The 24,250-nt window shown below is 43.7% G+C and overlaps 1 protein-coding gene across 1 annotated transcript in view; it reads right to left on the reverse strand.

Moving 5' to 3' along the window:
* Nucleotides 1–24,250, reverse strand: part of LOC146789243 (serum paraoxonase/arylesterase 2-like) — a 403,316-nt gene that overhangs the window by 23,982 nt on the left and 355,084 nt on the right. The window contains exons 7-8 of the mRNA XM_085630862.1: nucleotides 6,338–6,419; nucleotides 4,686–4,814 (exon numbers count right to left, since the gene is read on the reverse strand). Of these exons, the coding sequence (XP_085486988.1) occupies nucleotides 4,686–4,814; nucleotides 6,338–6,419 (211 nt within the window). The remainder of the gene's footprint in view (nucleotides 1–4,685; nucleotides 4,815–6,337; nucleotides 6,420–24,250) is intronic.

Genomic DNA, 24,250 nt, shown 5'->3' on the forward strand with positions numbered 1-24,250 from the left:
TGCAGTTCTGATTCAATCCTACTTGCCTTTTCAATGAAATAGGCAGAGAAATCATCGCCTCATGGCAATGACCCAGAATCTACTAAATAGTGGTTAGATTGGCAAATTGCTTGTTGTTTGATGATTTCGAATATTTTTTTGAGTATGTTTTTGGAATTGACTAGTTGCGCTCTAAAGTAGTCTGCTTTTGAACTTCGTATGTGTTTGTTGTAGGAGCTTCTTGTCGACCTCAGGTGTTTGAGGTGTAAGATGGAGGGAGAGATTCTCCATGATCTCTCAGCAAGCCTTAAATTGTGCCTTTCCTCTTTAGGTTGCAGTTGAACAATGGTTTGAAGTGTCTACTGGGTATTCTTTTTAGCTGCTTCGGAGCAATCGTATCACATATGTCTGACATGGATTGTATGTAATGTTTGGTAAGATCATTCACATTCTTCATGTTTGTAGGAAGAGGTAGAAAAAGTGTTGCTTATAGAAGTTAGATCAGTTAGATTAATATTTCCCAAGTCTCTAGACTATTGTCTAGGTTTAAGAGCTTGGCCCTTTCAAGTTAACACCTTTACCAAGATGAGGAAGGAGGGGTAGTGATCTCATCAGTCACAGGGGGTTATAGATTTATAGATTCAAGTTGTTTGGCATTATCCTTAGCGAAGATGAGATCGTGGGTGGAGCCTCTATTGTGTGTTGGGCCATCACATGACTCAGTAAGATTCAGGTCTGTAAGGAAGGCCTTGAAGGTGTTCAGTATGGGGTCATTTGAGTCGTTTCAGTGAATGTTGAAATCCCCAGGAAGATCTGTATGGTGTGTTGGTACGTGTTAGAGGAAATGGTCTCCATTATTTGTTCAATGAAAGGTAGGTTATATCCCGGGGGTGGTAAATTGTCTGGAGTTTGCACACAATCTTGTAATTGTTCAATGTTTCAATACCTAGGTATTCACAAGAGGACACTGGAACAGTTTCTGCATTTTTTGCAACGGGACCATGGAGCAGTAAATGCATGCTATGCCACCCCCAACTCTTCGAGTTATATCCAGCCTGATGATGTCATAGTTGGGTGGAGCTAGAATGTCCTGAATGGGTGGGGAGGTATCACTGAAGCAAGTTTAAGATTAGGATGTCATGGTCTTGTGCAATGATGAGATAAGCGATGTCAGCTGTGTGTCTTACCTCCGACCTGCAGTTAAGAAGCATAGACCTGAAATGAGATTTGGTTACTAATGCTTCTTGGTGTGTTATGGGGAAATGTAGTAGACTGTACTTGTTCATGTTTCTATAGTCTAGACTGGGTTCTTTCAGTGGTTTGGAGGGAATAGTCTGGATAGAGACAGGCAAGGGTGCTGAATCCTTATGTGTAGTGGTATATGATAACAGAAGGGCATGAATGTCTGCATCAGATAGATGGTCTGTAACACTCAGGGGTCTGGAGGTGGGATTGAGATGGGGTCGAGCTCTCCAGTGCACGTTCGTTGAATTCTTATTGATTGATGTCTCATGCCAGTAGTAGTTCAGCCTTCCCCATGTTGGTGAATTATATTGTGTATGGGGTTCTATTGACCCAAGAGGTCAGGTTGGGAATCCAGAGCTTTCCAGCTTCAAAGTGATGTATATAAGGTTCTGTAGAGCTGCTTTACCTAGCTGAAGGTCTCGACTAAGATCAACAAGTTTGTCCTCAGGCAAGAGGGTGCATTCATTAAACCAGATGGGAGTGTAATGTGGCCTGGGGATGGAAGACTTGTGTGAACCCTTTGGGGTGGAGGGAGTGGTACGTAAACCTGAAGGGTCAAAGGTGGTGAGGGTTGAAATAGGGGAAATGATTAGAGGATGAGGGCTAGTGGGGGGTCTACTAGAAGTGGCGATTGGAAGAGAGGTAGGCAGAAGTCTCCAAGGAGTGCCAGAGACAGGCATTATGTACTGTGAGGAGGTTGCTATGAGCAGGTTGGAAGATAAAGTGGTTTAGTGGGTCACCTACTGGGTACAACATGGGGTGCCCTTGATCCAAGGAGGCCGATTAGTAGCCCTGAATATCTCCGGGGTTAAGGCTGTTGACAATTCTCAAACTGTGGGTATTATTTCCTGACCTTCTATGAGCTAAGGTTAGGGGCAGGTCAGATAAGTGGATTATGGGGGAGGGGAGGGGGGAAGAATCCTCACTTGGACTAGTTGACCTGGAGCCATCAGCAACAGTTCCAGTGTTGGAATAGAGAAAATGGTCGTGAGGAGGCATAGGTGATTAGATTAAGGTGGGTCTGGTGGAATCCTGTGCTTCCTCCCCATCAGACAGTGCTTTCCATGGATGCTAGCAAGTGGATTTGCGGGAGTGGTCTTGGGGGTATACAAAGCACAGGGAATGTGGTTCAATGAAGAGCCCATCATCTCCAACTTAAACAAGCTAGATGCCATTCAGAGGGCTCTGGTTCACTTCTTGCACCTCATTCAGATTCACCATGTTTGTATTCAGACTGACAATCTGGAGGCTAGGTCTTATTTCATTCGCCGGGGGTATGGGCCTTAGGGCTCTGTGTATTCTTTCTCAAGAGATAGGCTTATGGACAGAGACTCCTATACTTTCTCTCAGGGCAGTTTATCTTCAGGGTAAGGAGAATGCATCTGCGAACTCCCCGAGTCACTACTTCCTGTCCTCTTTGATGATGTGCCTTTTTCCCTGTCTATTTCTCCCAATTACAAAGAGATATGGGGTTCTATTTTGGATCTCTTTGTAACCGGAGAGAATTCTCAGCTCCCTGCATTTTGCAGCCTGCTTTCATCTCAAGGAACCTCAGGACCAATGCTTTTTTGATTCCCTGGACTTTGGGACTCCTTTACACTTTCCCTCCTTTTCAGTTAATTCTTCAGGTGGTGAGAAACATTCTGGACGATCAGGCAGAAGTCTTGCTGGTGGTTCCAGGGTTGTATCCACTTCTCCCGCAAATGTCCCTTTCACCACACTGGCAGGTCCCCTCTCTCTTCCTCCTCTTGGGCTTCCCCAACTCTCCCTGGCCACACTGAAGAGGTTGAACATGGGGGGTTGGCATTTGAAAACTCAACTTTAATTGCTCAGGGTTGTTCAGCAGTGGTCGCTGAGTCCAACCAGAAGTCTAGGAGACAGTTTATTCTCAAGTCATACAGTAAACATTGGAAGAATTTTGAGGCTTGGTATGCCTCAAGAAATGTCCCCCCTTATTCTTGTGTTCCTAATCAGATTCTTGATTTCTTGAGGGACGGATTTCTGTTGGGATTCCGAGTTTTGACTTTGAGAAGTCAATGGGCTTCCATTCGAGCTCTTCAGGATTCAAAAGCTCTTTTAGCTGCACCTTTGAAAGAGTTTTTTCTCAGGTGCCCCATTATGCATTATCCAGTTCCTGCTGGGACGTTCCCATGGTCCTTCAAGCTCTCCACAGGGAGTCATTTGAGCCTCTGTCCACAACACATTTCAAATTTTCATCGGCCAAGGTATCTTTTCTGGTAGTCATTTGCTCAGGTTCTAGAACTGGTAAGATTAATACTCTGCTGACCTCTGCTCCCTTCTTGGGGTTCTTCCTTGGCAGGGTAGTTCTTCGTCCCAGTCCTTCTTTTCTACCAAAGATTCAGTCATTTTTTACTGTTCTGAAGACATTGTTCTACCATGTTTTTTCCTCATCCTCAGTGGCATCAGATTTACATATGTTAGATTCTTACAGAGTTTTGTCTATTTGTTTGGCCAGAACAGCTTCTTTTCAGAAATCTGTATCCATTTTCGTTACCTTTGGTCTGGCAGGAAAAGGTCTGAAATCATCCTCTGCCATTTTCCAGTGGATTAAGTTGACCATTTCTACTGCCTATCAGCTGGCCGGTCAGAACCTGCCCTCTTCTGTTCAGGGTAGATCAACTAGGGTAGTCTCTTCTTCCTGGGCAGCATTTAAAGTTGCCAGTCCTAAGAATATCTGCTGTGCTCAGACTTGGGTCACACTTCATACTTTCATGACATTATTATCTCCACCTGGGTGGGGGGCAATGACAGTTAGGTATCCATGTGTTATCTTTAGTTACATCTGTTTAATTTTTGTTTCTATTGTGGATTAAACCTTGAATATGGACATATCATGTGTGATGTTCATCTGTTCAGAATTTCAAAATCAATGGTTTCCTGCTTGGGAACTGACTCATTCAGTAAGAACTGGATGAGGAGGTAATGATACGGGGAATTACTGGTAATCTTCATTACTCCGAGTCCTGGTCTTTCTCGTCACAGTCTGTAACCCACCCGCTCTTTCCTGGGTTCATGGATTTTGTTTTTTATTGTATTATTTTGGTTTCGGCTTGGTTATTTCAGGAAGTCTCCTTACCTCATTTCCTCCTTTATGGTCTTCCGGGAGTTTAGTGGCCACCTTGGAGGTAGGAATTTTGGTTGGGCTAGGTAACAATGTCTGTTGGTCCAGAACACATACTTATTCATTAGGGACTGTGAGGAGGAAGACCAGGACTTGGAGTAATGAAGATTACCAGTAAGTACCCGGGTCATTTATTACTTTTGCTTTCTTGATGTGCTGTTCTTAAGAATTGAGGATTGTAAATGAAGGGTTTTGATCAAGAAGACATGCAGGTTTACACAAACGTATTCTTTCATACATTTAAAAATGTTTGATTTTATTTCAGTGTCTTTGGTACATGCAACAATTATTTTTAATATTATGTTCTTTTTAAACTAACCTCAGATCCAGGGGGGTTCTCAGGATTGTAATTAAGTATTTTCTCAGCATCCATATGACATCCTGACCAAATATCACCTGTTGTTGGATCGACGCATAAATTATCCAAAAATGTATCCACTCGCAGCACCTTGTTTAAAAAAATACAAAAGACATTTATGGAAATAGGGCATCATGCTGTATTATGCAACCACTGCAAAATAACTGGTATAATTGTTCAATACCATTTGATGATGCAAAGTCTTTGCTCTGGGTATGGCATCCACTAGCCTGGTGAAAAACTACTTGCTCATTTAGCAATCTCTGCATGCCTGGTGATTATCTTTATAATCTTCCTTGCATCCATCAGAGTGGTGGTTTTGCCTTCTTCAAAGTTTTTTTTTCAAAATTTGAAACCCAAAGAGGTAGTTTGTTTTTTAAAAACAAAATATCATTGGCCCTGAATTGCAGGGAGTTTTCTCCCTATGTACTAAGGGCAACATTTAATTTCCTCGTCGCTCTCATGGTGGCCCTGGTCAGTGAAATATATAGTGACTGATGCCCCATGTGGCATAGCAACCATCTCTGGGACTAATGGCCTAGTAGCAGACAGACCTTCATGTTCATGGTTTCTAAGGGTACAGCAAGCTGCCTTTGGAAGCCTCTAAATGGTGTAGAAGAGATCCTCATTATTTCAGTCGAGGCTGAAACATGTCGACCAGCTATTGGGGATAATGAGGACCAATTTTCACCTTTACAATATCCCCGCTCTGTAACTGGTGTCCTAGGACCCCAGGAATAAACACTATCAGTGGGGGAGCCCAGAGACATTTTTAAATCACCACTTCGAGCACCCTTCACACCTAAAAACCAAACCCGCTCCGCTGTTATTCAGGCATTGAAGCACAGCTGGGAACCCAATGATCAAGCATGCCACCAACTAGGTTGGTGGCTGAGGGTTCTTCTTACGAACCTATTGGTTTCTCTATATTCCAGGGTATAACACTGAGTCATCCTGGTATGTGGATTCATTAGTGTGTCCATCCACGTTGTTCTTTACTAGTGAAACCCAGGGGAAAAGGACGTACCCCCTATTTTCTTCCTCGCTCTCTCCTTGTTACCCTATTACAGATTTTAAACACCATGGCAAGACAACAGCGTGCTACTACCTGGACTTTAAGACACACAGACAATTTTCACCAGAATCAAGATTTCCACATTACATTTGGATATAAAGGATTGTTGTTTAATGAACCCATAGATCTTGATGTGATGCCAGCACAGTTCTTGAAACAAACTGGTAACAAACTCACTCAATTCTGAGAAATTGTTATGCATTCAGTTCCAGGTCTCATGCAGAAAGTGTAAAATGGTGGGTGGGTTTGTGCGTGATTAAATTTAGTGGAAGGTCCCAAAATACACAACAACAATTTTGACGTCATAGCATACTGTTTTATTTGTTACAGTTTATAACATTTTTAGGAATCACTCATAGGCTGTGGGAGCCCATAGGTCATGTTTTAGTAGGAGGCCTCATTTCTTATTTCGATTCGTTTAAAACATTTCCAAGATTAACTTTTCATTTGATCCCGGATCTGTAAAGGGGGGGGGGGGGGGGGGTTCTGTGAGTTTTAAAACATACATAGATCAGATCGTGAAGAATCAAATTCCTACCTTCACTGGAGATAGAGACCAGTGGGCATTCTTTTCCAAAACATGGATTGATTGATCGACAACGTCCGCTACATAAACATACCTAAAAAGATATATTTTTGTTATGCATGGCAAGACAGCCAAACTTTTCAAAAATAAGTACGGCCCAATTCACAAATCTTTTTACACACTTACGTCAGGACATAGCAAAGAATACTACATGTAAATTACGATTCTATGTCACAAAAGAAATGCTGTGAGTTGGACACCTACAGAGTCGTCATTTGACGGTATTCTCAAAGTACGCTGTGCATTTCCACAATTCGGTACTCTTCTAAACTGTGGATGTGTGTGACACTAATTTCTTCCCAAGAAACATGGCTGCACGGAGATATGCCAATATTTGATGAGTTTATTCAAAAAATCACAAAAGCAAATGAAAATTTTGAATGGGACGAGCCTTGGGAGGTATATAAAGTCTTGTTTCGACAAAGGCAGCTGGAAGTGTAACCTTGGTAAATGCTACATGTGATTGGATACAGATCTCTTACATTTTTATACATAAGTATACATATATTTCTTTTTCCTGAAAAAAACCAAAGGTTACAACAACGTTATAGTTAGGAAATACAATTAAACAAAACCTTAGAAATTCACAAAAAACCCAAAGGTTACAGGGACATTACAGTTAGGCTCACATTTCATCTTGACATTCAGCAGTTACAGTTACCTGAGCGAACTATAACTTACACCCCCACAATGCACTGCTTATCACCTCACATATTACATCACTGATGACATCTCAAATAACATCAGTGATGACATCTAGTGAGTGAAAGGGTTTCTTAAATGTTTCTGAGACTTAAAGATATATATTAAGCTATTGCATAAGTTAAATGAATATTCTTTTTAAACTAGTAATGAGTCATACTGTTTCTGACATATGTCGTCTAAGTAGGTGTGTGAATGTATCAGTGTAGAATTGGGTGTCTGAGTGCTGTAGGTGTGTGAGCGGGTGTGAGAGTGAATGTATAGGTGAATAAAGGGGTGAGTAGCTGTATGGATGTGTGAATGACTGAGTGGTTGAATTGGTGATTGGTTGTATGGGTGAGTGAGTGGCTGCCTTAGTGGCTCTATGGGTGGGGGAGTGTGAGAGTGGCCATTTTGGTGACTGTGTGGCACTGTTAGTGGCTCTATAGGTCTGTGAGTGAGTGGGTGGGTATGTTAGTGGCTGTATGAATGGATGCATAAATAAGTGTGTGTGTGTGAGTGGCTGTTTTGCATAGGAAGTGTCTGGGTGACTGGCTATACAGGTGAGTGAGTGGGTGTGTGACTGCTTGTAAGGATGTGTGAATGGGTCTGGAAGTGGTTAACTGGATTAGTGAAGGGGTGTGTGAGTAGCTGTATGGGTGAGTGGCTGTGTGAGTAGCTGTATGGGGGAGTGCTAGAACGAGTGGGTGAGTTATTGTGTGAGTGGCAGTATTAGTGAATGAGTAGCTTTGTGAGTATCTGTATGGGTGAGTGAATGCTAGTGTGAGTATCTGTATGGCAGAGTGATTACATATGGGAACGGGTGTATAGATGAGTGACTAGGTGTGTAAGTGGCTGTATGGGTAGGTGATTTGGCTGTATTAGTGGATGTGAGAGTGAGTGGATTTGTGTGAGTCGATGAATGGGTTTGTGAATGAGTGAGTGGTTGTGGGAGTAGATCTGTGGATGATGATATCAGTGATGTCACTGATCAGGGCATGAGTGATGTAATATGTGAGGTCATAAGCAGTACATTATGAGGGTGTAAGTTATCATTAGCTCAGGTAACTATAACTGCTGCATTTCAATGGTTTTGTACAAGTGAAATATGAACCTAACTATAACGTTCCTGTAACCTTTGGTTTTTTATGTGAATTTCTAAGGGTTTTTTTTTGTTTATAGTTGCTAACTCCTCTTTTTTTTTATGGTATTTCCTAACTATTACATCCCTGTTTCCCTGTTATGGTTGTGTTTTTAAGTGAATTTCTAAAGTGTTTTAAGGTCGTTCTGAGGCATCTGCAGTAATATATTGATTATATTGGTATTATTTTTATTTTTGAGAGTTGCGGATCCATCGTGGATCATCGTAGGAAAGTTGTGACTCTGGCGTGATTTTTGCAGTACTGAAAGAGATATATAGACACTTTAAAAGTTTTGTGTAAAGTAAGTGGTTAAGTACGAAAGACATAAGAGTAGTGTAATTATAGAGCATAATGATTTTAAAGGTGGTTTTAATACATTTTCTGGAGTCATGGCTCTGTTGCGACCAGTGCCATCACGTATTTTCGGAGTCTGTGGGGTCGCGACTCTGCCGTAATTTTAGTAGTATTTAAACTATCGATATTGATATGCTTTATTCGATACAAAAATATATCATAAAAGCAGAATCAATCCTTATACAATTCATAAAAACAACTTGACATAAAACTAACAGTGACAATTCATTGCAAATTGAGAATTAAAAGGTAAAATTCATTTTATGAAGAAATAAAAATGGGGAAAAGCCCATAAAATGTGAGTATCATAGAAAGTAGTACACAGCAGTATAGTACAAACCAATTCATATAAGCCTAATCCATATTCTTTGATGCCAAAAACTTCCTGCGTAACACCCATGCACATCCCAGGTAATTGAGTACCCCACAGATCACAGTAAGGGAGGTAGTATCTGTCCTGAGGACACGTAGAACAGAGAGATAGTTTCTTGAGCCCAGCAATATACAAACAGGTTTTAACCACTTACTTCTTATGTGTCTGTATACTGGGCAGGCAAACATAAAATGGGCAATGGACTTGGTACGAGCTCCACATCCTGGACATGGCGCTACTACTGTTACTACTGCAGATCGGTCGATCCCCCTCCAGCTCACTATTAGGTCATTGATGGGGAGAGTTCCAATTCTCAATTTCATATACAAGGACCTATCTCTAGGGGTTTGGATAAAATCGAGATATGCTTCCAGCTTCCGAACACGCTTGTGTTCCAGGAACCGCTCAGTAAGGGTTCCCCTGTCCGCATTGGTCTCTTGTACCACCTCCACCCAATTCCAGTAAGCTTTTTTTATATCCCGTTTGGGAGGCGGGGTCTGGCTAACCCATGCCTCCCCCAGACCTATATCAAATAGTAGACGCCTAAGATTTGAAATCCATTTGACCCTCTGGCCTATATTTGCTTGGATGATATCGCTAAGAGCTGCTGCATAGTGGGTCAGTTCTGGGGTCGATCTAATACGGGCCCAAAAAAGTAAAGGGCGGAGGCATACAATATCCTTGATTGAATGTCTGCCCAGATCTAAATACAGGGGTTTTAGTGGAGTAGAGATTGGAAGGGAAACCAAACCTCAACTTGTTCTCCGATCTCACTAGGTCAATGATGTTCTCAAAACCCCATAGTTTGGCCCCATACAGGGCTGAGGGGAGTGCTTCTCCTTCATAAACCACAAGGGCCGGGGATATTGGTTTACTTACAGAGAGTTGTTGTTCTCTTAAGATCGCCCGGGATACCCGCTTGTGGTTTAGGAGCATTTTTGCCAGGTGGGAACTCCACTTCATTTCACTGGTGACCCGAATACCCAAATAATCAAAAGACTCAACTAAGTCTAGTGGTTTTCCTTGAAGGGTAATGCTATTTCTAAACCGCTTCGAGGGGGATATGGTCAACAATTTTGTTTTGGCGGTATTAATGATTAGGCCTCGAACGGAGCAGAACAGGCTAAATCTATCCAACAGCTTTTGGAGACCACTTGGGCTTTTTGATAGCAGGAGGGTATCGTCGGCGTATAGGAGGGTCGGGGTTTTTTCACCCGCCAGGACTGGTGCGTCGGCCGGAAACTCCCTCAAATGGTCTACCACCCCATTCACAAAGAGGGAGAACAAGGTTGGCGCCAATACACAGACCTGGCGTACCCCCCTACTCACCTCAATCCTCTCCGTTAGTTGTCCCTGAGTCCCCCACCTAATTCTGGCGTAATTGCCCTCATGGAGGCGTCTAATAAAATCCAGGACCATGGGGGTGGTACCCAACTCACGCAACACCTGCCAGAGCCTGGGGCACGGGACCAGGTCAAAAGCGGTCTTCAGATCGATGAAGGCCAAGTACAAACTGCCTTTCCCTATGACCACGGTTTTCCAATGGATCATAAAGAATCTAAAGACCTGATCCAGTCCCCTAAAACCAGCCTGGAAGTGAGACAGGATATCACCTTACTCCATCCACAGCCTCAACCTCATAAGGAGCACCCTACCAACCACCTTTTGTATCACATCGATTAGACTAATCGGCCTGTAGTTGGCAGGGTCCTCCCTATCCCTCCTTTTGTAAATCACAACCACCTCCGCCCCCTTCCAGGATTCAGGGACTGCGTGGCCTCTAGCTATAAGATTCATCATCCGTAAAATAAACTGAGCCCAAGATTTTCGGTCATACAAAAGGAGATCACCAGGTATGCCATCCTGACCCGCTGCTTTGCCGGGGGCTATGTTCCCTATTGCCCGGGCTACCTCCTGTAGGTCAAAAAGTTCTAACGATAATGAATCTCCCAATGTATAGGGGTGATGCTCGTCTCCTATATATGATACATCCGCCTTACCAGAGTATAGGTCATAGAAATGATCATACCATTTTTGCCCCGTAATATGGTTAGGTATCGGCTCAGATCCTTCACGAGTCCCCTTATTAATTAACTCCCAGACTAACGTGGAGTCTTTCTGTTGTGAGGCTGACTTAAGCTCCTGCCAGTGGGTCTCTTCCCACTCGCGCTTTGCTGCCACTTGAGATCTGGCATAATCCTTCCTAGCCATTCTGATTAATCCCACATCTTTCCCTCTGAGGGCTATGGATAGCGCCTGCCTCTTTTCCCTGCATGTGACCGAGTACCAAGGATTCTTGGGTATTGTTCGGTTTCCCTTCCCTGTTTTACTGATCTTGATGGTAAAAAACTGTCCCAACCTTGTAATTAAATTTTGGTAAAAATCATGAAAATAGGAATCATGGGTTAACTCTAAATTGTCACCTATCGAGTCAAGCTCCTCAATCTTTTGATTTAACAATTCGGTTATACTGAAGAGTTTATCGTCCAGATTTGAAACCGTGTGCCATTTAAGCCGTCGGTTACAATTGGAGGGCACATACTCTTTCGTTAACAATCTGAGGGGCTCCTCCACTTTAGAGTCAATGGGTCCCCATTTATTTTTGATTTGCATACAGAGGGGATTATGATCACTATCCAAGGTGTCATTTACTACCATGTTTATGAGATCGCCCCATAAGTGGACGTCGATCAGGATGTAATCCATACGCGATGGTGAACTAATTCTGTTAAAAGTGTTGGCTCAATGCTGATCAGAGGGTGTTCGACCATTTACTGCTCGCAGATCATATTCAGGCGTTAAGGCACACAATTGGATAGCCCTTTGGGACCACTTCTTAATAGGAGCTATGTTAAGAATTGGAATATCCCATTTGTTATCTACCTCATTCATGCCCAGCAAGTCCTCAAAGATCAATGGTTCGAAAGTGCAGTTAAAATCTCCCGCTACGATGATGTTAGCAAGAGGATGAAGATGTGATAGCTCTTGCTCTAAAGCAGCAAGGGTTGAGGATACTTGGGCCCCGGGAGACCCTCGAGCATAGATATTGAAAAACTCCATATTTGTGTTTATGGTTGAACCTTTGATCGATAAATGTAATATGTCTGCTAAATCGTGATTACCCTTGACAATTGACCAATTCAAAGAGATATTAATCCATATAAGGAGGCCCCCTGATGGACGACCTTTCCCTGACCAGGAAGCTGGAAAAAAATATGTAGTGTACCCTGATTTGTATAGAGGAACCATATTCCAAGTCTCCTGGAACATGCAGACATCATACTTCTCAATAAGTTCATTCCACTCGGGGAGAGCTAGTTTGGTCTGGAGGCCTGCTATGTTCCACGAGAGAACATGGATCACCCTTGAGGTGTGCCTGTTAGTCCCCCTCTCTTTAACCTCAACTACCCCACCCAACGGCTCAACAGTTCGAATAACCATCTCCGTTCTATTCACATCTAGGCTTTTTGAATGGGAACCCAATGCACCCCAACTGTCATCTGACCCAATATTGGACTTTGTTTGCTGAATACCCTTTTCTACTCAGTCTATGGCATTTAGTCCGGACTCAGTTCCCACCTTACCCTGTGCAATCAACTCAACCGAGTTTACCAATGACCATGGAGGGGAGGATCTGATCTGGATTGCAGAGTGCCCTAGGGCAGATGTACGAAGTTCCAAAGCCAATAAATTCTCAGCTAATTTAACAGTTGTTAATTTTATCTCAATACAGTCAGTCTGGGAATTTGCCATTGTGATCCATCTTACTGCCAACATATCTTCCCGTATAATTGACCTGCACCCCCTCACATGTCTTAGCCAATGGATAGTTTTGTTGCAGAGGGATTCACTACTTTCGTGAGCATAATTATGTTTAGGTTTGGGGATTTTGGTCATATAAATTGTTTGCAAATTAGTCCCTTCACGAATGGCACTTCTTTGCAGATTTGATCTAATAAGATCTTTATTATAGAAAAGTGGCCTCTTAGAGATTACGATGTTTCGATTTAGATCCGAGGGACTATATACTTTAAGAGACTCAGCGTATGATCCAGTAGTTCTGGGTAGAGTGGCCGTGACGACAGCAGGGGGGCCCCGGGATTGAGATTCCAAGACTGAGCTCAAACTAACCCCTTCCCCCCGAATGGGTCTAGATGGTACTCTTGATGCTGAGATAGTGGCAGTAGTTGAGGGGAAAGGAACGGGAGTGGATCATGGCTGCTCAATTCTACGGGTTAGATCTTCCACTAATGCTTTAAGAGATGTTACCTCAGTTTGGAGGGAATCAACCTTCTGTAACAAACCTTCGAATGAGATACCGCATTTACAGCCCGTTTTTGGCTCTATGACGGTGGCTACAAAAGGAGGGTCATTACCTAATGTTGGCAGCATACTATCATCAATATGGTCTAGAATGGCAAACCTATTAGAACATACGAGCTGTTTGTCGCCTTCACAGTGATGCAGTGCCTCTTGAGTAGTGGGGCTAGAGCTTATATTTAAGATAGCAGCATGATGACTTAAAGTAGTATTCTCGGCTGTGGGAGACAGAGATGTACCAGTACGAGGGCTTTGGGTTCGTTTAGTAAACATTGTTGGAATCACTCTTTTTTTTCCCTACAGACTAGAGCCTCCTCTAAAGGAATTACGTGGGCATCAGGGTTATTGATGTTGTTGGCTCCCAAAACCTCTTCACATTCTTCAACTATTGCTTCTATTCTTGTGAGCACACAGTTACTAGCAGCAGAGCCTAGTTTCTTTGCTTTTTTCCCTTTCTTGTTGGGGAGCAGTGATAATAAACCCCCTCCCTCCAATGATTTCCTTTTCCCCATTACTCACAATTATAAGAACAGGTACAACAATCAATTTAAACTAGATAAACTACTCTTTTTACACAGTCACCATTGGGATACAAATTAGCCCCATGACCCCCCTGTCACTGCTGGTTTCCAATTACAGTACCTTTGACCCCCAGCGGTCCGTTGCCCAAAGCGAAAGAGGGAGGGCCCTGCCCTGCCTCTTCCTGGCAATGACGGGCAAGAACGGGCCCGCCCTTGGCCCGCGATTCGCCCAGGCGCTGCCCGCGCTTGTCCCGCGCTGCGGGCACCGGCTGCGCTTAAGAGCAGCCCTGGCGCTGCCTGTTGACTCCGGTGGCAGGCGCCTGGGCTGAGAGCGAGGCTGCTGGGTGATGGAGTCCCTTCACTGGCCGTTTCCCTCACAGCAGACTGTCAGGTAAGTGTTGAGCCTTGCTGTGGCAGAGGATTGATGTAGCGTGTCCCGCGCTGCGGGGCACCAGCTGCACTTAAGAGCAGCCCTGGTGATGCCTGATGACACCGGTGGCAGGTGCCTGGGCTGAGAGCGAGGCTGCTGGGAGATGGAGTCCCTTCTCTGGCCGTTCCCCTCACGGCGGACTGTCAGGTAAGTGTTTAGCCTTGCTGTGGCAGAGGATTGATGTAGCGCGTCCCGCGCTGTGGGGCACGGGCTGCGCTTAAGAGCAGCCCTGGCGCTGCCTGATGACACCGGTGGCAGGCGCCTGGGCTGAGAGCAAGGCTGCTGTGCTGCTGGGAGATGGAGTCCCTTCGCTGGCCTTTCCCCTCACGGCGGACTGTCAGGTAAGCGTTGAGCCTTGCTGTGGCAGAGGATTGATGTAGCGCGTCCCGTGCTGCGGGGCACCGGCTGCGCTTAAGAGCAGCCCTGGTGCTGCCTGATGACACCGGTGGCAGGCACCTGGGCTGAGAGCGAGGCTGCTGGGAGATGGAGTCCCTTCGCTGGCCGTTCCCCTCACGGAGGACTGTCAGGTAGGTGTTTAGCCTTGCTGAATTTTTCTGCAGACGCTAATCGAGCAGAGGAAGCTTCACGTAATTTTAGTAGTATTTAAACACATATATAGACGGTTTAAAATTCTCCTTTAAAATAAGGGGATTTCTTTTAAAGTGTTAAAAATAGTAGTAACATACATTAAAAATATTTTTGTTCTTGGTTAAATGTATCATGAGACAGCAATGAGGTCACAATAGCATCACGACTCGCATGTGACTGATGAATAAACAGATATGATATGGCTGAAACACCTTTCGACCATTGCAAGAGGAAGCTCACACCCTTTTTGAGCAACATTTAGCAATTGTTCTTGTTTTTGACACCTCTCTTCTGCATTTTATGCATTCATTTTGTTTTTTGTGTGGTGTTTTACTTTATTATTGGAAGAGAGATGGCATCTGCTGCTGCAAATGACCCCGAAGACAACAATAGTAGTTTATCAGAGTTAGACGTTTGGCCAAAGTAAGAAAGCTTTGCCTGGCAATTTTTTTGTAGCATTCTGGAAGGCCAGAAGAAAGTTATGCAAAGAAGTTCACTTGCAATATTGGCAAGAAAGTATTTTGAAGAGGAACGGACCACAGGTACTCCTGTGGTGCTTCCAGCATGTGAAAACACTTAAGGACCATGCACTCAAAGTGTTTAATTTGTGCTAAGGATGAGAGACAAAGGAGTGAGGGTGGAACATTGGTTTCAGATGGTGCAGAACCAGGTACATCATTAGCTCTTGAGATAACATCACAGTTGCATATCACCACTTCAGAATTTGCAAGAGTCATGCAATTTTGTCTGAATTGCAAACACATTGCTCTAAAAGTCTAAAAGACATTGTGGACACTCAAAAGATATAGTTTGAAAAAAAATCTTACTGTAGTTTTGTGTTTTTTGTTCATAAACACGTTTTTGACTTATTTGAAAAGAAAAACACCAACATTCTTTAGAAATACAAAAAAGTAAACAAAAAAAGAAGAAAAAAACAGTTAATTAGGACCACCAATTCTGGTTCAAGAAAGACAAAGTATATGTTAGCCAAGCCAAGCATTGACAATGCTAATATAATTTCTTATTTAGGTGTGTGGAGCATTTGTTGTGTTTTTATGTCATGTTATGCCATGTTAACAAGAACTTCTTTAGCATTGTTTGCCACTGGTTTGGTCTGGCAGCATTTGTGGGGTGAGGTACTTTCACATCCTGGTATTGAGTACTCAATCACATACCAAAGTCGGTTTCCTTTTTGAGTGGGACCTCAATGGCAAAAATAACATTGGATTTACTGATCATCAAATAGATCAGCCAAATCAGCTTTCTACATGAAAAGGATAATGTTACTTACCCAGTAAGCATCTTTTCTTGGCACGTAGAGCTGTACATTCACATGCTTTGCATACTCCTGCCACCTAGTGTTGGGTCTGGATGTTTGGAAGTTGCATTTCTTTGAAGAATTCTTTCCAGTCACGCAGTAGGTGACTCCCCATTTCGTGATAGTGCGTATGGGCATCAACTCTATTGTTAGATTGTTTTCCTTCAGAGGGTGAGAATGGAGTTAGTAAAGGTAGAATAGAGATGACCGTGCGTATGTATATAATATAAGAAGAAACTGCAACAGGTATAGGAGGTGGGTGTGCACATGTGAATCTACAGCTCAAACATGCCAAGAACAGATTCTTACTGGGTAAGTAACATTATCCGTTTGAGGCATGTGAGCTGTAGATTACATGCTTTGCATAGACTACACAATAGTATTTTCCCAAAGCACTGGCTAACATGTAGCTGTTGCAATTGTCTGAAAGAGTGTTCTAAGTACTGCTTGACCTGCATTAGCTTGCTGCCTTGCTAACACATCTACACAATAGTCTTTGGTGAATGTGTGTGGTGTAGACCATGTTGCAGCTTTACAAATGTCAACTATGGGAATGTTTCCAAAGAAAGCCATAGTACCCCCTATTTTGTGAGTGGAATACTCTCTAGAGGGAATTGTTAAAGTTCTCTTTGCTTTTGTATAAAATGTTTGAAAACATTTAACAATCCATCTAGCAATACCCGATTTGGATACAGAATTGAATTTGTGAGGTGGAGCAAAGGCAACAAAAAGTTGTTTTGTCTTACGAAATGGTTTTGTTCTTTCTATGCAATGTAACAAAGCTCTTCTAACATCTAAAGTGTGTAGAGCATGTTCTGCCAGGAAATCTGGTTGAGGAAAGAACACATGTAACTCAACCGATTGATTGATGTGAAAGGCAGATACTATTTTAGCTAGACATTTAGGGTTGGTACGAAGGACCACTTTGTCTTTGTGAAGCTGGAAAAAAGGTCCTTCTATGTTTAGTGCCTGTAGCTCATCCACTCTCCTCAGCTAGGTAATTGCAATGAGGAAAGTGATTTTCCAGGAGAGAAATTGCAGTTCACATTTATGCATTGGTTCAAAAGGTGGACCCATTAATCGTGTAAGGACTATGTTAAGATTCCATACTGGGGCAGGAGAAAGCCTTGGTGGTATAACTCTTTTTAGTCCTTCCATAAATGCTTTGATAACTGGTACTCTAAACAGAGACAAATGTTGTCTGTTCTGGAGGTGCGTGGCTATTGCAGCAAGATGTAAGCAGATGGATATGAAAGCTAATTCTGACCACTGCAAATGTAATAAATAACAGATGATATTTTGTATAGAAGCATCCACAGGACTGATATAGATATTATTGCAATAGATAACACATTGTTTCCATTTAGCTGCATAATAAGCTCTTGTAGTAGGCCTTCTGGCCGCTTTGATAATGTTCACATAGTCTGGGGGAAGATTGAGATATCCAAACTCTATGACTTCAGGAGCCAGATCGCTAATTTGAGTATTTTAGGATCTGGGTGCCTGATTTCTCCATGGCTCTGTGTGAGGAGACTGGATTTGAGACGTAGCTTTTGATGTGGAACTATTGATAACTTCAACAGGGACGTGAACCAAGGTTGACGGGTCCATGTGGAAGCGATTAGGATTAGTGTGAGGGATGTTTGCCCGAGTTTCCGAACCACTGATGGAATGAGTGGGAGGCAGAAAAGCGTATGCAAAAATCCCTGACCAGTTCATGCATAAGGCATTGACTTTGGAGAACTGGTGTGGTAACTTGGAGGCGAAGCTTGGGCATTTTGCGTTTTCGTGTGTGGCAAAAAGATCTATTTGAGGAAAACTCCAACTTTGAAAGTATGGGAGGAGAACTTGAGGGGGAAGTTCGCACAAGTGGATTTACTGCCTGTCTGCTAAGAAGGTCAGCAATTTGATTGTTTACTCCCGGAAGGTGCTCTGCTAGGAGATACATTTTAGGGTGTATGGCCCATTTTCAATTGTCTTGAGCTAGGTGTGACAGTTGGAGAGTGCGTGTCCCCCTTGTTTTTTGTATATAGTACATAGCTGTCATGTTGTCTGTACATAGAGAGATGGGTGCAGCAATTTACCAACACTAGATCGGTCAAATGACCCTGAGACTTGTTCCACTGAGTTGCTAAGCAGTCCTGGAGGGGACACATATGAAGCCTTGCATGGGGGACAGTCATGATGCAAGAGGCCATCATTCCCAGCAGTTGCATATACACTTGAGCTGGTAGTGAGTGGGTGGGCTGAAACTGAGTGACTAGAGCCTGACTATTGTGAATTCTGGCTGTACTGGGAAAAGCCAGAGCTTTTTGAGTATCTAAAGTGTCTCCTAGCTAGGTTTGCGTGTTGGAAGTTTAGAGATGAGACTTTAACGCATTGACTGTAAACCCCTGTTGGTGAAGTAACTGTAGTGTTATGTGAGTGTGCTGGAGACACTTTATGTAAGTGCTGGCTTTGATGAGCCAGTCATCTAAGTACGGGAAGACATGAATGTGTTGTCTTTGTAGGTGAGCAGTGACTACTGCCAGGCATTTGGAAAATACTATGGGAGCAGAGGTGACTTCGAATGGTAGCACTTTGAACTGATAATGCTGCCCCTCTACCATAAATCTGAGATATTTTCAATGAGCGGGATCTATTGGAATGAGTAAATATGCATATTTTAAGTCTAGAGTAGACAAAGTCGCCCTGCTCTAGAATTTAGAGCACTTGTTTAAGCATCACTATGTGAAAATGATCTGATTGTATGTAGTGATTTAACTCTCCGAGGTCTAAAATAGGTCTAAGAGAGCCGTCCTTTTTGGGTATTAGAAAGTATAGGGAGTATACGACTGACCCTTGACATTGTAGTGGTACGGGCTCTATGGCTCCCTTTAAAAGGAGAGACTGAACTTCCTGTTTGAAGAGGTGTATATGATCCGCTGACATCTTGTGACATTTTGTGTGAAAGCAGGGGAATATTTGGAGGATTGTTGGTAAACTCCAGGCAATAACCAGATCAGATAATTCCTAGCACCCATTTGTCTGTAGTTATTGATTGCCAGACAGGGAGGCATTGTGAAAGACATCCCCTGACAGGTGTTGAATGATCGGGGGGGGAGAACGGTAGGCAGCTCACTGTTTGTTATTTGAGGGGGAGGTGGAACCTCTACCTCTACCTTTTGCCATTGTTGCCTCTGTAGCTTCCTCTAAAGAAACCTTTTGAAGAAGAGGGCTGAATGTTTCCTTTGTATGGTGTGGAGGCAGTGTCTGAAGAGATATTTCTGGAATCCCCACAATCGTAGGTGCGCCAAAAGGATCCAGGGTTGGAAGGGGACTGTAGGGCTCCCATAGATTTTCCACATCTGTATCCTTTTTCATTTTTTCTAAGAATGTGTCTACTACAGGACCAAACAGATGTTGTTTGTCGAATGGTGTGTTAAGAATGGAAGCCTGAACATCGGATTTAGAACCCGAAATCCTTAACCATAAGTGTCTTCTTAATAACACACTGGTATTGACGGCTCTAGCCGCAGTGTCAGCTGCATCTAGTGCACACGTAATGGAAGAATTAGAGATGAGCTTCCCCTCTTGCACTCAGTTTTGGGCTTGGGTTTAAGGCTCATCTGGCAGAAATTGGAGAAATTGCTACATTTTGTCCCAATGCGCTCTATCGTACCTACCTAAAAGGGCCTGGGTATTAGCAATATGCCAGTAATTTCCAGCTTGGGAGGCTACTCTTTTACCGGAGGCATCTATGAGCTTAGACTCTTTGTCTGGAGGTGGAGCATCCCCTGACGTCTGTGAATTAGCCCGTTTACGGGCATTAGACACTAAAGACTCTAAAGGTAACTGGCCTTTAATGAAAGCTGGATCTGATGGGGAATGTTTATAATTTTTGTCTATCCTGGGCTTGAGAATGCGCGCACGAACTGGGTCGTTAAATAGGTCATCCACATGTCTGAACATGCCTTTGAGCATAGGGAGTCTGTGGGTGGTTCTTTGGGAACTACCAAGTGTTTAAAAGAGGAAATCCTCCTCTAGGGACTCATTATGACATTGTACCCCATGCTATTCAGCAGCTCCACTTAGCAGCTTTATATAGCCTACATTATCATCTGGTGGAGAAGAATTGGTAGGATAAAGGTCAGGATCATTATCTGTGGGAGAATCCGTATTATAATCCTTTCAAGGGTCTCCAGGTGAAGGATCATTGCCCCGATCCCCATCATCCTAATCATCAGGTATTTGTGGCTGTGGCGAATTAGGAGTAATTAGTAAATGCTGTGTTTGTGGGGAAGGAGGTGATGGAGGAGGAGGAGAAGGGTTAGTACCAGCATATTTCCTTTTTAAAGGAATGTGATAAGTGTCCTCGGATTCATTTATGTGGCAATTTGGTTGCAATAAGTCCAGTTTTTGGATTAATATAAAGTTCTTTTTGTTTTGGGTCTGGTTTCGAAGGCAAGGAGTCAAAACGGGGCTCCTGTAGTGGATGCAAAGCATCTTTATGTTTTGGTGCCAACATTTTCGGTGTCTGTGTCTTTGGTGCCAAAGATTTTGAATCCAAAGATGGTTTCGGCGTCAAAGGAGTTCGGCCTGTGACTGGTTTTGGCTTCGAACCCGAAGGTTTTGGCTCGGTGCCCGAATGTGGACAACTCGATCCCGAGCCGGAAGGCTTTAACATGTGTTTCAGTGCTTAGCCAGGAGACAGGCCGTTGGTAACATTTTCTCAGTGCCAACCATATCCGGAAGGCAGAGGTGAGACCGGAGCCTTTTTCTTAGTTTGAGTAGCACTTCTGGGCAAGGGAGGTTCGGTACTCATGATACGCTGACTGTTAGACCTGGCATCTTTTGGCGTGGTTACCCCTGACTTTTTTGCCTCTACCTCCTGTATTTTTGATGCTATGCTGGATGTCGTTTTTTCTGGTATAGATGCTTTGGGCACTTTGCCACTGCTGATCAGTGTCAAAGTGCAAGTGCTCCCTAGGGAAATTGTGATGTAATTGGCTATACATGTTTGGCATATTTGTTCTACCTGCAAGGCCCTAGTAAAGTGCACTGAGAGTGCCAGGGCTGGTAGTAAAAATGCTACTAGTGGGCTGCAGCACTGATTGTGCCACCCACAGGAGTAGCGCTAAAATGATGTCTTAGGCCTGCTTGCAGTGCCTATGTGCAGTCCAGGACTGCCATGTCGACCTGGCCAGTGCAACCACTGACCAGGCCTTATCCTTCCCGTTCTGTACATGTAAGGCATCCTTATGGTGGCCCTAGGTACCCCCCTGGGCTAGGTGCAGTGTATCTGAAAGGTAGGGCATGTACTGAGGTGTGTAACATACCCTGGTAGTGAATTACAGCCATTGTCGTTTTTCACTGCTGAGAGGCTATCTTGCCCATAGGACAGAATGGGGGAGGCTGTTTACATGCCTATCTTCCCCTAAAGGCAAGATAGAAAATCCAAGTTTGGTATCTTTGTGTTCAGAATTTAATTAAACATCTTTTTAGAAAGATGGTTTTTAAATTCACTGTGTGAGAATAGCACTTTTTAGAAAGTAGCTATTCTCCTGTTTAACCTTCCTGTGTGCCTGTGTGCAGTTTGGCTGACTGGTGTCATGTGATGGGCTAGGTGGCTCCAGGAGTCTGGATGAGTCAGCAGCAGGGTGAATAGGGAGATCTGCTCTAGATGGGTGGGAGGAGTAGCCCCTGGGTTTGAATAGGGCTGCCTCTGCCAGCACAATGCCGGCTCCACCCCCTGCTGGCCAGGCTGAGGACTCTGCCTCTGCCAGCACAAAGAAGGCTCCACCTCCTGCTGAGCATCCAACGACCCTGCCCCTCACTCTGAAAGGAACCAGGTGCTCCAGGGCAGAGCACACCCAGGAACCGGTTTGAGCAGGGAAATCCCCCCACTGGAACAAAGAGAGACAAAGACTTGGAGGGGTATAAGAAGAGGACCCCAGACACCTAAACTTTAGATCACTGTGGAACTAAGAAGGAACCTCTGCCAAGGAGAAAGCTGGAAGGAACTGAAGAGGAGAAGACTGCCTGCTTGCTGTTTTGCTTTGCTGCCAAGGAGAGGGGAAGGACTCTGCTGTGTCCCCTTCTTTAAATTCTGATCTCCAAGGGCCTGAGGAGAGCTGGCTCCCTGTTAAGAAGTCCCAGGAACAAAAGGACTTCACCACCAGCTCCCCTGGAACTCTGCTGAGGGAGTTCTGACCTGCCGTGGAGTGCTTGCCTAGTCTTGGGGCCTCAGGAGGTCGTTTTGCTGTGTTTGGGAGCTGGAAAGCAGAAAGCGTGAACAAGAGTATAAATAATTTAATTACCGGAACTTAATTTGATGCGGAAAATCTATAACAATAGCTCAGTAAAATAAGAGGCAGAATCCGTGGTATTAGAGGTTCGGAACGGGCTTTATTCCAGAATCAATTTAAATTGAGGAGCTCCATATTCCATCACCACGAAGGTTCAGGAAGTGAAGAACGTTACTTTATTGACAAGTAATCATTTTTATACAATAGGCATTACAGTGAAGCAAATGCAGGAGGCGTAACAATTGATAGTAAAGATAAAACATACATGCGTAGCTAGAGTGGGTGTAACTGGGCGTAACTAAAGAACGTCATCAGGTATGATGTCATAATAGGGTGGTTCCATGAAAGAATTTCGCAATGTCAGCAGAAATACTTGGCAGAAATGCGCGCGCAGCAGCATGACGTGTGATTGACGTGCAACTAGGGGGTGAAGGGGACTTGACATTTAGCTCTACATGTGGCGACAGAAGTCTGGAGGGTCAAGTCAACCTAATCCCAAATCATATCTAACATCCTATGTTTAGAGAACTATGTTATCCAAAAGAGAGGTCTCTTAGAGTAGAATCTTATTCTATACTGACTATACTGACCGTTAGTGCGTGTACAAGCGTCTAAGTGTCTACACTAGATGCGAGGGCCGAAATCTTCCATAGTAACAGGGCTATGAATCACTTGAAAAAATGACAGAGAAGCCGGGCCTTTTGCTCGGTAGCTGGAAGAATGTTTACTTAAACTACTAGACAGGAATGCATTGGGTAGGGAGCGGAGCAGATAATTTCGAAGGTGAAATACAGTTTTTGGCAGGCAACAGGCTGATGTCAGGCACCGTTAGCCGCGCAGAGAGTAGGACAAAGTTCATGGATACAGATGCGAGCTCAGACTGGAGCTTTCAGAGGCAGAAGGCAGGAAAAGCTTGATGGCAGAATCAGGGCCTACTTGCCTGGACTGTAAAATGGCATAAGTGAACCATATAAAGCCGGTGGCCTTTCATACTTAGGAATGGAATATCCAGCCCATTCATGGCGGATCTGAAAGAGGACATGTTGGCGGTGGATGCACATGTGTTTGCGTCTTCATAACTGGAACTGGAGGGAACATACATGTACTTGTGATTTATACATGAAACCGTTGGGGTCCAAGATAGGGGACATAACTGATCAGAAAAATCCATATTTCCACATTCCCTCCTTGTCCCCTACTTGCCCGTCAAGAGATATCAATCTTCATTAATCCATCGATCTGTTCATATAGCATCATTTGTTCTTCTTTTTTCTTCTGGAATGAATGAAATCTTGGTGGTGGAATACACGATGTGGCACACAGACCACAGATCGCTGGTCCACATTGTAGACATAGACAGCAACTGAATAGTATGAGAAAGCCAATACCTAGGAAGGATAGGACCTTCCATCCAAAGGTAGATAATACACTCCAAAACCAACCGGACCAAGTCCAGGTGCCTGGATTCTGGTGTATCTGGCTTACAATCTTATGAAGGCGAGTTATGGCTTTATATACAGATGGCGAATTTTCTGGTATGAAAATGCAACAACTTGATCCGATGACCCTACAAGCTCCGCCCCTATCGGCCAGGATGACGTCAAGGACAAGACGATTTTGAAGCACAACAATCCGCATGGCAGACTGCTCTTCTGTTAAATTGCCTAAGGCGGAAATAGTTTCGTTCACTACTGCTTCAAGGGTTCTAGTTAATCTACGTATCAGCTTACTATTGGTAACTGTACCTATATAGGGAAAGAGACCTTTATTGAAATCTGTGTATTTTTCCCATGCTGTCTCAGTGTAATCGACTATTGGGAGATCTCTCCTTTCTCTATTGTGTACTAAATG

This window comes from Triturus cristatus, chromosome 10, assembly GCF_964204655.1.
Source record: "Triturus cristatus chromosome 10, aTriCri1.1, whole genome shotgun sequence".
Lineage (NCBI taxonomy): Eukaryota > Metazoa > Chordata > Amphibia > Caudata > Salamandridae > Triturus > Triturus cristatus.